At 46.4% G+C, this 15467-nt stretch overlaps 1 protein-coding gene across 1 annotated transcript in view; it reads left to right on the top strand.

Moving 5' to 3' along the window:
- Positions 1–15159, top strand: part of foxk2b (forkhead box K2b) — a gene marked incomplete at its 3' end in the record, with an annotated part of 21386 nt that extends 6227 nt beyond the window's left edge. The window contains 19 exon segments of the mRNA XM_080511066.1: positions 4303–4465; positions 4467–4498; positions 6389–6404; positions 6406–6544; positions 8164–8223; positions 8226–8285; positions 8288–8310; positions 8395–8588; positions 8700–8763; positions 8765–8903; positions 9511–9560; positions 9563–9649; positions 9651–9741; positions 11274–11456; positions 12426–12442; positions 12444–12628; positions 12991–13102; positions 14235–14290; positions 15078–15159. Coding sequence (XP_080367192.1) covers positions 4303–4465; positions 4467–4498; positions 6389–6404; positions 6406–6544; positions 8164–8223; positions 8226–8285; positions 8288–8310; positions 8395–8588; positions 8700–8763; positions 8765–8903; positions 9511–9560; positions 9563–9649; positions 9651–9741; positions 11274–11456; positions 12426–12442; positions 12444–12628; positions 12991–13102; positions 14235–14290; positions 15078–15159 — 1753 coding nt within the window.
- Positions 15160–15467: the final 308 nt, after the last annotated feature.

Genomic DNA, 15467 nt, shown 5'->3' with positions numbered 1-15467 from the left:
CAGACACTGGCTGCTGCCTATCAGCCATGATAGTTAAGGATCTTTGGTGTAATAAGTGACGGTAGAAAAAAGTTCCTCATGTGAAAGAAAACTGAGCAACTCATCACAACCACCGTTCTCCTCCAGTAAATCCAGTGTTTAAAGAAGAATCAATGAACTTGTTCACGACCAGCTCGGATCGTTCCAGAGTCGCTTCTGTAAATATTCCTTCACCAGAATCGTAGAACGTAACGAGACATGAAAAGAGCCGGCTTCTTTTAATATTTGATAAATTTAGATTCGTTGTCCTCAGTCTGTCACCGAGCGGCTCGGAGCCTCTGAAGTTATTTAAAGATCCTCTTCATCACATCACCACAAGACGTACAGACCTCACCCTCCTCCTCTTCCTCACCCTCCTCCTCTTCCTCACCCTCTTCCTCACTCTCCTCGCCTTCCTCTCCCTCCTCCTCCTCTTCCTCACTCTCCTCGCCTTCCTCACCCTCTTCCTTTTCCTCACCCTCTTCCTCACTCTCCTTGTCTTCCTCACCCTCCTTGTCTTCCTCGCCGTCCTCATCTTCCTCACCGTCTTCATCTCCCTCACCCTCCCCGTTCCTTCCTCGCCGTCTTCATCTCCCTCACCCTCCCCGTCTTCCTCGCCGCCTTCATCTTCCTCACCCTCCCCGTCTTCCTCGCCGTCTTCATCTCCCTCACCCTCCCCGTCTTCCTCGCCGTCTTCATCTTCCTCACCCTCCCCGTCTTCCTCGCCGTCTTCATCTTCCTCACCCTCCTCGTCTTCCTCGCCGCCTTCATCTTCCTCACCCTCCCCGTCTTCCTCGCCGTCTTCATCTCCCTCACCCTCCCCGTCTTCCTCGCCGTCTTCATCTTCCTCGTCTTCCTTGCCGTCTTCATCTTCCTCACCCTCCCCGTCTTCCTCGCCGTCTTCATCTTCCTCACCCTCCTCGTCTTCCTCGCCGTCTTCATCTTCCTCACCCTCCTCGTCTTCCTCGCCGCCTTCATCTTCCTCACCCTCCCCGTCTTCCTCGCCGTCTTCATCTTCCTCACCCTCCCCGTCTTCCTCGCCGCCTTCATCTTCCTCACCCTCTTCCTCTTCCTCACCGTCTTCATCTTCCTCACCCTCCTCGTCTTCCTCGCCGTCTTCATCTTCCTCACCCTCCTCGTCTTCCTCGCCGTCTTCATCTTCCTCACCCTCCTCGTCTTCCTCGCCGCCTTCATCTTCCTCACCCTCCCCGTCTTCCTCGCCGTCTTCATCTTCCTCACCCTCCTCGTCTTCCTCGCCGTCTTCATCTTCCTCACCCTCCTCGTCTTCCTCGCCGCCTTCATCTTCCTCACCCTCCCCGTCTTCCTCGCCGTCTTCATCTTCCTCACCCTCCTCGTCTTCCTCACCGTCTTCATCTTCCTCACCCTCCAGTGTGTGTAAACTCCCAAAAGTTTAGTGTTGCCTGTAATCACAGAAATGACACGTTGCACCATTTGCAGACGTTTTCCACCGTCCAATCAAAAGCCGGCTCCTCGTTAACCTGGGCTTTGAATTAATTCATTTATTCATCTTTGTTTCAAACATACAAATAGGAAAAAAGAAACCTTTAGACAAATCCACTTGATCAACATGTACATGATTGAGAAGAAGTAAAGAACGTATTGGCTCCTCCCCTCTGACTCTCCCGTTTCCCCGGCAACCACTCCATGACAAAAGTTCCTTGAAATGTAGTTTTGCACCAACAGTGTAAATATAAGCGATGGTTTGTTTCGAGGTCTTTGAAACTCTTGGTGGGAAAACTGTCTCTAAAGAGCTTCTCCATATTTTGGCTGCTTCCATGGCAACGGTGCTGAAAACGAAGCTTTTTGAAAACTGTACTAAAGGTGGAACTTTAAAAATAAATATATTGTCGCCATGGCAACGGGATAACTTTTGGCAGGTAAACGATTGCTACCAGTTACCCGGACATCGTTTTAGAACTTTACCACGTAAACAAAACTTTTTCGGAACAAATATGCAGAAACGTTGCTTTGCATGAATTTGTAGTTTGATTACTTGTACTTTATTTATATATATATATATATATATATATATATATATATATATATATATATATATATATATATATATATATATATACATACACTTTTCCCATGGCTGGTCCTGGACTTAACAAGGTCGCGCTGCACAATGTTTTCCCACAAACACTTCGAGGATGTTTTGCACTCGCAGTTCACGTCTGCAATATTATTGGATGTTCGTCCTCCGTCGTGCAGCTTTACGACAAAACATCTTTCTCTGGTTTTCTTTGTGAGTTCAGATGAGATGAAGCCTGGAGCTTCTCTTCATTTAGACGTTGGATCTTATTAAAGGCCGTTTGGATCCACGGGGAACGAAAAACCGGCTCGGTTCGTCAAATCTTCATATTTACTTTGTCAAGTGTTGGACTGAATTGAAGCAGGTGGATTTTTATCTGCACTCTTTGATGTTGTGTTTTCTATATTAGAGTCACTGAAACCTCAATAAAGTTGTGTTGAAAACTTGACATTTTCAAGTGAAAACTTGACATTTTCAAGTGAAAACACGCCGTTGTAAAAAAAAAAAGACATTTATAATGTTTGTTTATAACGTGTTGTTTTCTGCTGTGTGTGTGTGTGTTGTTTCATTACAAAAACTAATAACAGCACCAACTAGTGGACCAAACAGGATAACTTGTTCTTCTGTTTCCCGTGGAAACAGACAGTTTTCAGAATGTTGCAGTGTAAACAGGGTGTTTGTCTGTTTTTATTCTGAATTAATTCAGTTCTTAAAGTGTTTTTAACCTTTCTTTTTCATCATTTCTTCCCAGAAATGTAAATGAAACTTTAACCAACACTTTGCTCATGTCGCCTCGAGACGGCGTCGCCACTTAATTATCGTTCAAGCCACATTTTGGTCTCCCTGGACCTCGGGTGCTGCAGCGTCCAGCCAGTGTTTATTGACGCCATTTTAAACTAAATGACATTTGAACTTGCGTCGTCAGATCTCCGCGTTGCGTTGCTGAAGTCTCCAGAGCCGGTCAACCGCTGCGTTTGTCTATGGGGTTATATTTGTGCCAAAACTCTGAGCGAGCGATGGGAAAATTTGAGCGCAAAAAAATTTATTGTGCAAGCACACTAATAGCATTTGAGGAAATATTAAAATTGCGCAAAGACAAACTTGAGATTGCGCTCAAAAATAATTTCTGCGCTCAGATTCTTCCTCTGCGCTCAACCTCTCTCTCTCTCTCTCTCTCTCTCTCTCTCTCTCTCTCTCTCGCTCGCTCAAATCTCTCCACCTCCGCGCTCAAGTCCTGCTGTGCGCTCGCTCAAAATGTGCAAAGCCCAAATGTGACAGACACGGTTGTCCACCAATCACAGAAATTTGGGGCGGGCGTTGAATTCTGATTGGGTACTTCGGATTTCTGGAAGTGCCTCATAACCAACGAAGAAGAAGAGGGAAAACAAACTGCGAGAGAAAACATGTTGTAATCCAGGATCATTATCTTGAGTTTTCCTTATTTCTGTTTTCCCTCGCAGTTTGTTTTTCCCGCTTCTTCTTCTTTTTCTTCTTTGTCGGTTATGAGGCACTTCCAGAATCCGAAGTACCCAATCAGAAAACCGTGTCTGTCACATTTGGGCTTTGGACATTTTGAGCGAGCGCACAGCAGGGGGAGGGAGAGAGAGAGAGAGAGAGAGAGAGAGAGAGAGAGAGAGAGAGAGAGAGAGAGAGAGAGAGAGAGAGAGAGAGAGAAGAGGAGAGAGAGAGAGAGAGAGAGAGAGAGAGAGAGAGAGAGAGAGAGAGAGAGAGAGAGAGAAGAGAGAGAGAGAGAGAGAGAGAGAGAGAGAGAGAGAGAGAGAGAGAGAGAGAGAGAGAGAGAGAGAGAGAGAGAGAGAGAGAGAGAGAGAGAGAGAGAGAGAGAGAGAGAGAGAGAGAGAGAGAGAGAGAGAGAGAGAGAGAGAGAGAGAGAGAGAGAGAGAGAGAGAGAGAGAGAGAGAGAGAGAGAGAGAGAGAGAGAGAGAGAGAGAGGATGAGAGAGAGAGAGAGAGAGAGAAGAGAGAGAGAGAGAGAGAGAGAGAGAGAGAGAGAGAGAGAGAGAGACGGCTTTCAAACGTCAATACGATTCGGGAGCTAGCAAAAGAAAGAAAAAGTCCAAACAAGAAGAGACTTGTGCTTCACTTGAATTTTTGAGCAATTTAAATATTTCCTCAAAATGCTATTAGCACAATACATTTTTTGCACTCAAATGTTCCCATCGCTCGCTCAGAACTTTGGCACAAATATAACCCGGCACTTGTCCCCTCCAGATGCACGTTCAGGTTCCCCAGCACGAACATCAAGATCAACTTCACGGCGCTGTCCAGCGGGAAGAAGGCCAAGCGCGAGGCGCCCGAGTCCCCGGTGAAGCCCGTCCAGCCGCAGATCTCCCCGCTGACCATCAACATTCCCGACAACATCGCCCACCTGATGAGGCCCGCTGCCGTCGCCCACCGGCACCATCAGGTACCGGCCCGCCGGCGGCGGAACAAAACCGCCCCACCCCCAATCCCCCGAAGAAATGTTCTGAACAAATAACCCAAACCTGTCGCCGTGAAAAATCTCTGGGTCTGAACTCCATAGAACGCCTCCATTTGGTCGTGATGCTGCAGAAGGATTCAGATGTTTGTTTGCTAATGAACCAATAACTGAATGTGATATGGAAAGAAACACAAAAACAAGAAAACTCGTATAGATTAAAAAAAAAAAAATAATCCAATATGTTAAACAAACAAAATTCGGCAGATTATTTCATTTGAAATTTTCTTTATATGTTTTTCATGAGTTAGAAATGATTGACTGGATTTTCTCCTCCCTGACTACGTTCACTAAAGTCCTGCAGTCCTTGAACGCCTCGTGTGTGAGACACTCTTAACAGGAAACGTTTTTTTTTATATGGATAAACAACAGCGTTAGGAATTCTGGACCCTTCAGTACACCGGTGTCCTGCAGTCCCTGAACGCCTCGTATTTTGTGGTATTGGCACGAAAAACCTTTTGTCGTAATTTAAAAGCATTTTCAACGATTTTCTTTTTTCAATCCGCAAAGCTTGAGAAGTACGTATTTTACTACATAATTATATTTTAAGACTTTTAAATGGTGAAGAAGGGATGGGATTACATAATTTCTTTTCTTAAGACATGGTATTTGGACATAGGATGCAAGTATGTACACGTGTTATTTTTTTCGGAATATATTTTCATAAAATGTAGATTTAATTTTATAATCACTAAAGGGATTATATATGATTTTATATATAAATATATATTTCTAGGTATGTGGAGGATATAAGATATACAAGATGTTCAAAAAATCACGTCTGAAATTAATTTAATAAATTAAAACTAACAAGTCCCGGGAGGTCAGAGCACCGGTGTCCTCCTGTCCCTGAACGCCTCTTGGGCAGAGATACAAGCAGAACCGTCTCTGGTTTCACTCGCCTTGATCCTGATCCTGATCCTGGATCAGTGATCTGCTCCCCGTTGACCTTGAGGTGTCGCCCGACCTTGACACGGCTCCTGTTTGACCATCAGCTTAGGATTATTTCTGCCGGGTTCAGGGACTCCTGAGAGCCTCTCGACCCCCGACAGCCGGGGCCAGCTGGTGGAGGAAGATCAGGTGTCCAGCTTTCAAAACTGAAATTAGCCGCTTTACTCGCCAAGCGGTAGAAATCCTACGGTCCCTGAACGCCTCATGTACACACACAATTGGCAATGTTTGACAATTTTAATCAAATATGCAGCCTTTTTATCAGCTTCAGTTTCATCTGAGATTTTTTTTTTTTTAATTGTTTGAATCTTGAATTTTATTTGAACGCGCAGGAAAAAATAGATTGTTAGCAATTAAAGCTTGAAGCCAGAATTTCAATGATTTTCTGCCAGTTTTCTTGTTTATCGACATAAACATGGAGATCATTTGAGTTTAATCTAAAAAAAGAAAAAACAAACAAAAAACTTAGAATATCAATAAAAAACTCAATAGTTTAGATTTAATCATATATGTACATTTGTTATAGCATTTTGGATTCTATAAAATAGTTGAATATTTTTGATGGTTTTTGTGATTTAAAGGCTAAAATGATTTAGAACAAAGCAGAAATTCCAGTTTTCTTTACAGTTTGTGAAAGATACGTGTATATTTTGCATAAAAGGAGACTCGCCGATGCACAGATGACCGACGGTCCCTGAACGCCTCCCGTTCGATGCCCATTTAAAGCATTTTGTCGTCTTGTGTAAAGAAGGAGCAGCGCCTCTTCTCCACAAAGTCCCTGAAGGCCACAGAGCAGGAGCTCTCCTCCACCCCCACACCTTCCTCCTCCTCCTCTGACCTCCAGTCTCTCCCCGTGTCGTCCTGCAGCGCCGCCAACTCCTGCCCCCTCCAGCCCGCGGGGCGCCGGCTCGTCGGGCTACAGGATGGCGGGCCGCATGGTGAGCTCCGCCGAGCTGCAGCTCATCAACGACAACTCGCAGCCCGAGAACGACAAAGAGGCCTCCGGGGGAGGACAGCCCCAAGGTGACGGCCCGTCCACCACACGTCCGCCCAGCTCAGGCCACGTCTTGACACTTTTGCTGCGCTTTGGGCGTCCGTTTCCGTGACAACGGGGTCCGGCGTTACTGAAAATGCAGCTAAAACGGGTTTTTTTTAAACCCCACTTTAAGGTTTCAATGTGTATTGAAGCCTGAGTGGAGTTGATATTCCACCTTTGAACCACCGAACTGATTTATTTTAATTGTTTAATCCGGGGGGGTTTTCCACCATTTTTAGCAGGATAATGTTGATTGATTGAGATTTTTTTCTGGTTTTTTTGGGAACAAAAATCTTAAAGCAGGCAAACAATGTAATACTGTTTTTAATATTATTATATTATTTTTAATACACACAAATGGAATTATTGTACTGCTTACTTTAGCTTATAGGTAATGCAAATCTCCCCAAAACATATTTACATTCAGATATTCCTCTATCATCGTGAATTCAAATGTACCGTATTTCCGCACTATAAGGCACCGGATTATAAGGCGCACCTACATCGATTGACATAATTTACAACTTTGTTCGTATATAAGGTGCACCACATTTAGACCAGTGGTCAACAACCTTTATAGCTCAAAGCCATTAGGTTACATTTTCCACTGATTCTAACACCCAGAGAGGTGCACGCACTTTATTTTGATAGTCCTACCTGCAGCCTATGCCAGGAGGGACACTACACACAAAACCTCTCATCACTGCTGGTTGACAACTTACAAACTAATAAACTAAACTACATGAACTAAGCAACAAAAACACAACACAACACAATTATTACCGACACCCACAACCAAACATAACCCCCAATAATTGCATTTAAAACACCACAAACAGAAACTCCCATAATTCATTGCAGCTATCGGCTGCACTGAGGAGCTCAGGATGCAAGGCATGATGGAATTCATGTTTGTGTTGTTGGAGGTTATTGTGGGTTGTTGTTGGGCTTGGTGTTGTGTTGATTGTGTTTATGTGTTTTTGTTCCCCAGTTTAGGGAGTCATTATTTCATCTAGTTTATTTTGGTTTGTTAGAATGTTGGTGTGCAACCATGAGTGATGAATGTGTTGTGTGGAGTGTCGTCCGCTCTGAAGATCCGGTTGAGAAGTCAGAGTTGTCAAAATAAAAGCCTCTGGTTGTTCAGCTGGCAAGTAGCAGTCTCCAGTAGAGCAATTCTTCCATATATAAGGTGCACCGGGTTATAAGGCGCACTGGCAGCTTTTGAGAACATTTGAGGTATTTAGGTGCCTTATAGTGTGGAAAATACGGTAAAATAAAAAAATTCAAACTTTTCAGTTTTCAGTAAATAACTGCTTCTTGGCAGTTTTTAGTTTTGTCCAGCAGGGGGCAGCGGTTGCCATCGCGGTCAAATTAAGCCTCCTGGACGAACAACAGGAAGTTTCCCGCGAGTTCAGTCAGTAGAAGGTTCCACATGTTCACTGCAGAGTTGTGGAGCTCGTTTGTATCAAAAGTACTTTTATTTATTTGACATTTTGTACAAAGTGAGTCATTGCAGTTGTCAAACGGTTCGCCGCCATCGCCGCCGCATCAGAAACCGTCGTGTGTGTGTGTGAACGTTTTCCTGTTGTGGGCTCTCTGAACGCAGGACGACTCCACCAACCTCCGTACTCCTATGCACAACTGATCGTCCAGGCCATAACGCTGGCGCCGACAAGCAGCTCACGCTCAACGGCATCTACAATCACATCACCAAGAACTACCCGTACTACCGACCGCCGACAAGGGCTGGCAGGTCGGTGCGCTCTGTGTGTGTGTGTGTTTGTGTGTGGTGTGTGTGTGTGGGTGTTGTTTAAAACGTGTCCGTCCTCCGCCGCAGAACTCGATCCGCCACAACTTGTCCCTGAACCGGTACTTCATCAAAGTGGCGCGGTCGCAGGAGGAGCCGGGCAAAGGCTCGTTCTGGAGGATAGACCCGTCCTCGGAGGGGAAGCTGGTGGAGCAGGCCTTCAGGAAACGGCGGCCCCGGGGCGTGCCCTGCTTCAGGACGCCACACGGCCCCCTCTCGTCCAGGTCCGACCCCCCCCCCCTTCCCACACACTCTCCCACATGACACACCGCAGCCAAACCCTGCTTTGTTTGTACCATGAGTTTAACCCTCTGCCCCCCCCCTCCCCCCTCCAGGAGCGCCCCGGCCTCGCCCAATCACTCCGGCGTGCTGTCGGCCCACTCCAGCGGCGTCCAGACCCCCCGACAGCCTCTCCCGGGAGGGTTCCCCGGTCCCCCCTGGAGCTGGAGGCGTCCGCGCTCCGACCCCGGTGACCTCGGCCGCGGTCCAGCCCAAACTGGCCGTCATCCAGGAAGCACGCTTTGCACAGAACGCAGCAGGTAGGAGGGCGAGCTGGGGCTGGGGCTGGAGCTGGGGCTGGGGTTGAGCTGGGGCTGGGGGTGGAGCTGGGGCTGGAACTGGGGCTGGAACTGGGGCTGGAGCTGGGGCTGGTGCTGGGGCTGGGGGTGGAGCTGAGGGTGGAGCTGGGGCTGGAGCTGGAGCTGAGGGGTGGAGCTGGGGCTGGGGCTGGAGCGACACTTCCTCATCTTGGAGACTACGGAACCACTAGATCTATTTTTATTTGATAGTTTTAGACTTTGCACGATGTTTTGAAGTGAAAATGACGACGGCGGTGTAACGCCACCAGTGGTTCTGCACGCGCTCAGTAGACGGACAACAGGAGCAAAGTTTGCAGCGTGCACATCTGTATCTCCTTTGCCGTTTCTGCCGTTTCCATGGAAACGAGCAAGACGGACCCACCGGCTCTTTGCCGCTCGACTCTTAGAAGCTCTGCCGGACGCTGCTCGGCGGCCATCTTGACTGTAGCTGGCCCGAGCCGGAGCCTGACTGGAAACTGACCGACGACCTTCTTGACTCTGGGTTGCGGTTGGAAGCGGCGGGCGGCTGGTGGCCGCAGCCTGACCGACTGTCTCCGTCCCGTTCCAGGCTCGCCTGTCAGCAACCAGCCGGTCCTCATAGCGGTCCAGCGCCAGTTTACCCTCAGAACATCAAGCCGGTGACCTACACCATGGCGTCCCCGGTGAGCACCAGCAGCTCGCAGCCCGCGATCCAGACCGTGCACGTTCCTGCAGCAGATCAGCCCCGCCGTCATCGCCCAGCCTGCCGCCATCATCAAGAGCGAGACGCAGGAGAACGGGCAGCACACGGAGGTCAAAGGTGAGCCGGGGGAGGGGGGGGGGGGGTCAACGAGGCGATGGCGAAGGGAAAACGCTTGACGCAGTTCGCCGCCGCTATTTCCTTCCCGACTCATGTTCCCCATTCCGGTCAGTGACGCTGCGTCTTACCTGGAAAACATGCTTCTGATTGGATAGCGTCGCATTATTCCTCGGGACTCCGTAGAATCACGTAGTCGGGGAAACTCCTCGTCGTCGGCCATTTTGAATTGTTCACTTCCGTCAACATTCAGATCGTCACCAGAACGAATTAAAAAACTCAGTCGACTTCAACACATAAAAACAACTTCAATTAAAACCACGTAGTCTTGATTATTTTGACTTTCTAATCCCGAAGTTTCATAACTTTTTATGGTTCAGAAGCAAAGAGGAGGAGGATTTAATTTGTATTGACCAATGTAATAAAAATACATGACGCACATTTACCAGGTTATCAAAAAAATTTATGTGGATAAAAAGTGACTAATACAATAAATACGGTGTGACAGAGTGTGGCAGTATGGTAGCAGGAGTGACGGCTCCAGTCTTAATGTGTCACTTTTATTTCAGACCAACAGCAAAAAGCTGTTTATTATACACATTATTATATTATTATATGTTTATTTGAGGCTGGTTGGCCTAAAATAAACGGAGTTAATTCAACCTGGTGGGAGTTAATTGAACTCTGGGCTTTTTGCAGTGAAGAACAAAGTTAAAATCTAGATTATTATTCCTTCAGATTGAAGAGTATAAAGAGACACACCTTCCCGGAGTTTCATTGTGATATCTTGATTATTAACCTACAAGTGTTTTTATGTAAAAAGTTATGTTGGTCATGTTCATACATTACCCAAGCTTAGAAATTTCCATTAAACTTCAGGTTAGTAAAAATGTGTCCAGGCAAGTAAGAAGTTGTAGGCAAGTGTCTCAAAATCCTTAAAGTCAAGTCCTGTTATTAAATGTCTTTGAGTCCAGTTGAAACAAACAACCTGTGTTTGTTTCAACTGGAGTTTCACCTGCTTGAGTACTGAAGCAGTATCAGACCGATACTTGATGCTGGTATCGGTATCGGACTGATACTTGATGCTCGTATCGGTATCGGACCGGTACTTTATACTGGTATCGGTATCGGACCGGTACTTGATGCTGGTATCGGTATCGGACCGGTACTTGATGCTGGTATCGGTATCGGACCGGTACTTGATGCTGGTATCGGTATCGGACCGGTACTTGATGCTGGTATCGGTATCGGACCGGTACTTGATGCTGGTATCGGTATCGCTGCGTCTCTACCAGTTGTTTATTCTTCTTTCTCTGTTGAAACTCTTTATGTCCCATTTTCTGCTTTAGTCCTTTAACTCCTGCAGTCGTGATGCTTTTGATGCATTTTTTGAGGTTTGACCTCTGAACTCGTTGAGTTTCTCTGAATGGATGAAGCTGAATGAAAGACGCTCTGGTCCTGGTCCTGGTCCTGGGCCTGGGCCTGGTCCTGGTCCTGGTCCTCAGCTCTGAACTGTCTCTGTCCCTCCGTCCCAGTCAAAGTGGAGGCGGTTCCCACCATCGCCTCTATAGGCGGCTCCAGTCGGATCATCCAGAGCTCCCAGACCGTCACCATCGTGCAGCCGGTGCCGTTGGGCCAGCACCAGCTGCCCGTCAAGGCCATCACACAGAACGGCACCCACAGCATCACCACTGCCATCCAGAGCCCCGCCAGCGCAGGTCAGCAACTTTTACCAACATCACAATGTCCTGCACTTCAGTTTACTATTTAATTTAGTTTTTTATTGTTTCTTTATTTATTTTGGACAATTTAATTTAGTTTTTTTATTTCTTCTGTATTTATTTTGGACAGTTTCATTCAATTTAGTTTTTTTATTATTTCTTTATTTTGGACAATTTAACTAAATTTAGTTTTATTTATTTATTTATTTTGGACAGTTTAATTTAATTTAGTTTTTTTATTATTTATATATTTATTTTGGACAATTTAACAAAATTTTGTTTTATTTATTTATTTATTTTGGACAATTTAATTTAGTTTTTTATTATTTATTTATTTATTTTGGACAATTTAACTGAATTTAGTTTTTATTTATTTATTTTTGACAATTTAATCAAATTTGGTTTTTTTATTATTTATTTATTTTTGGCCAGTTTAATTTAGGTTTTTTTATTATTTATTTTGGACAGTTTAATTTAAAAAAATGTTGGGTTTTTTTGGACAATTTAATTTAGTTTATTTATTTATTTATTTTGGACAATTTGTTAAAAACAATTTTATTATTTATTTATTTATTTATTTTGGACAGTTTAATTAAAACGTTATTAATATTAAAAAAAATAAATAAAAAATTCGGACGTGTGGGCACAAATGAAATGATTCAAAACGACACCAACAAAAATAAATAAAAACACACAAAACAAATAAACGGAGCAAAGCCAAACAAAAAGTCAATAAAATAATAACGCTCCAACAATGACGAGGATAATTTTTGAATTTTTTACGTTAACGATGCTCATGTGAGACGTTCAAGTGCATCACGTTACTCCGGCCTTTCTTATTTTTCTTTCAGTTCGTTATAAATGTGGTGGGTGTGGCTTATATCCGGGCGCATATTGTAGACGTGTGGCGTCAGATCGTCGGTAGAAGCAGGGCGCTGACGTTGTGGTGTGTCTCCCTCCGCCCAGCTCCGGCCGTGGCGAGCCCCCCTCCACCTGCTGGCGGCGCACGCCTCCGCCTCGGCGTCGCTCCCCACCAAGCGGCAGAACGGCGACCAGCTGGCCGGCGAGCAGCCGGACGCCAAGCGCGGCAAATCAGGGGAGGAGGCCCCGCCCCCGCCGGCGGCGGACTCGGACTCGTCGGCAGCTAACGACCAAGACGGCCACCCCAAGTAGTCTGTCCACCCCCACCCCCCCCCCCGACCCTCCACCCACCCCCACCCCCTCCACCCCCAACGTCACAGTTTCACCCCCTCCTCTTCCACGCCATCTCCTTCCCCACGACCCCCGACGTGCCAAACGGAGACTTTTCTTTCTCACTTTGTTTCAAAGCATCAACCGGAGGGGAAAAAAAATACGAGTTGTCCCCCCCCCACCCATTCCCCCTCCCCCCATCCCCCCCGCCGCCGCCCCCCCCCTCCTCCTCCTCCTCCTCCTCCTCCTCCTCTGTGAGCCGCTGAAACGGGAGAGTGACTGAAGCAACGACCACGGGAAGCCTTAACCACCCCCACCAGGCGCCGACCTTTGACCTCAGGCCTTCCGCCTGGGCTCGGGCTGGACGCCGCCTTTCCGTCGCATCTACCTCGGAGCAGACCGGAGAGTCCGGCGGCCGTCCGGACGGCGGCTTCCTGGAAGCGAGCGCCACGGTTAGATACGTTCAGTTTTGTTGTTTTTTTTTTTGTTGTTGTTTTTGTTTTTTTTGTTGTTTTTTTTTTTTAATAAGAATTGACAGAAAATCCTGGAAATTCCACAAAAAAAAAAGGGATCAACTCGGAGCCGATATTCCTGAAACTCTGGCAGCTAGCTAGCCTCTCGCGATACGGACCTTCCTTCGCCGTACGGAAACACGCAGGATTTTGTTGTCGGAGCATAGGATTTTTTTGTTTTTTCAAGTATTTTTCATGGATCTAGATCATTTAATTCAAGGAAGCGTTTAAATCTTTGAGGTCGGTGACATTTCGGTGAAGAAGACGTTGAATCCTTACGGCGCCATCGTAGCTGCAGAAAAGACGCGCGTGCGTCTGGAACTATTTGAACGTTGATCTTTGTGAGTCTGTCGTGTTTGTTGGCGCGTTTTTTTTTTTATTTGTGCGTACACAAGTCTGAGTCGTTGTATAGTTTGTTTTGTGTGCGTGTGCCTGCGGGGACACGTCTCCGTCTTCACCTCAAGTCCTGCTGGCGGACGTTTTATCGGGTCGGGTTCTGTTTGCCCTCCGTCTTGACTCACAGGCTCACGGGTCCCTCCAACGTCACCGTTGTAATCACAGAGTGTTTTAAAGGTTCTGTACAGAGGCAGTTCAGTTCCATTGTTGCAATGGCTGAACTTCACCACAGGTTTGAGTTCTAACATTTCTTTAAGGAGGCATAGACTGAAAGAAACGCAGCCTGAGAGAGCGAAGCCCACAAGACTGTAAGAAGGGCAAAGGAAACCCAGAGTTTCAGATAAATCCCTGGGTGTTCGGGTCCTTGTAGAGTTTACGCACAACAAATTTGACGTGCCTATCGTGAACATCTTTGCCTGAACCGTCATACAGATGTTTATCTCAGGCCCTCAGTCAAGACTTTCAGGCTCACTGACTTTAAAACATTATTCAGCTCCTGTGGTGTTGACTCTGTAAACCCTGAGCTCTATGACGACGCTACTTTTCTGAATTCTCCAAACACAAATAAACGTAAGACTTTTAAGACATTTAAGGGTCCTTTGGGTGCCGAAAATCATAAATTCCGGTGTCTGTTCTCACTGTTGACGACCTGTAAACGTCTCGGTTGTAACCTCAGGTGATGAGCGATGCCTCGGTAACTCAGGATTTAATGACCTTCGCCAGGCTCTGCAGGTTTACTTTTTTCCGCGCCGCCTCATAAAGTTGCTTCAACGTTGAGGTTGTAAACTCCACAACTCGGGAGACGGGCAGACCAAAGGGGGCGCAGCCTGGAAACCTTGCACTTGCAAGTCACTGCTGAGCACAAGCAAGACCCAGAGTCACTAGAAGACGTTTACAGATCCACAAAACGAATTACTCGCACACGTGCAGTGTGACGTCGTGGCAGACGTGAGCCAGCCAGTCAGTACTGAGGGCAAAGAAAACCCTGGGTTCCAAGTTGTTTGCGAGTCGTCCTTGTGAGCAAAGCTCATTAGTCCCACACCCGTATTGTGTCTGGGCCGACCTTCAAGGACAAAGCAAATGTCCTCAAGACAAACCTCTCTCCCCGAGGGGTGGAGTTTAAAACCCTCATTTTGGACTGACAGGCTAATTTTCCCCAGCCTTGTCGTGTTGCGATCCTGTGGTGTTCAATCTCTGAGCTCTTCGACGGGGTGATGAAGCCCGTGTAGTACTGGCATTTTACAGAGTGAGCCTGCCAGTCTGTGTTGAGGGCAAAGTAATACCAAGACTAGGCCTGATTTCACAGCAATGAGACATTTACAGGTCCTTGCATGTAAAACTAATGAGGCACCCTATAATATTTTGACGTGTGCGTGACCTATACATGTCATTATTTCCCCACACAAACCACTTCTTCTCATCAAAGAGAGGTGGGCTTTTTTTTACCCTCATTTTAGACTGACAGGCTCTCATTTTAGGTCTCGTGGGGTTGAGATCTGTCATGCGTCTCTCATCTCAGAGCTCAGCCTCACGGTGCTCAGCGCTTTCAGTGCAGGGAACGTGATGGAGATTTAAGGCGTCAGCCTGCCAGTCCGTGTTGAGGGCAAAGAAAACCCAACCCTAAAGAATCTGGTATAACGGCAGCCTGAGGTGAAGGTAAAGACGGAGGCGTTTACATATCCCTGTAAGTAATCAGATTACACTGTTTATCACAAATACAAACTAACACACGCACTGAAATTGTGACACACACACACACACACAACTGTGTACGCACAAATGGAACTACACACCATACATCTTTTATAGACTCACAAACGTCCTTCCACATCCACAGGAGTCGTCATGCTTCTGTAACGGCCCCAACAAATTTAACCTTTTTTTTTTTTTTTTTTTTTTATGTGTGTGT

The sequence above is a fragment of the Blennius ocellaris genome, assembly GCF_963422515.1.
Source record: "Blennius ocellaris genome assembly, chromosome: 16".
NCBI lineage: Eukaryota > Metazoa > Chordata > Actinopteri > Blenniiformes > Blenniidae > Blennius > Blennius ocellaris.
This window is presented reverse-complemented; position numbering and strand designations above follow the sequence as displayed.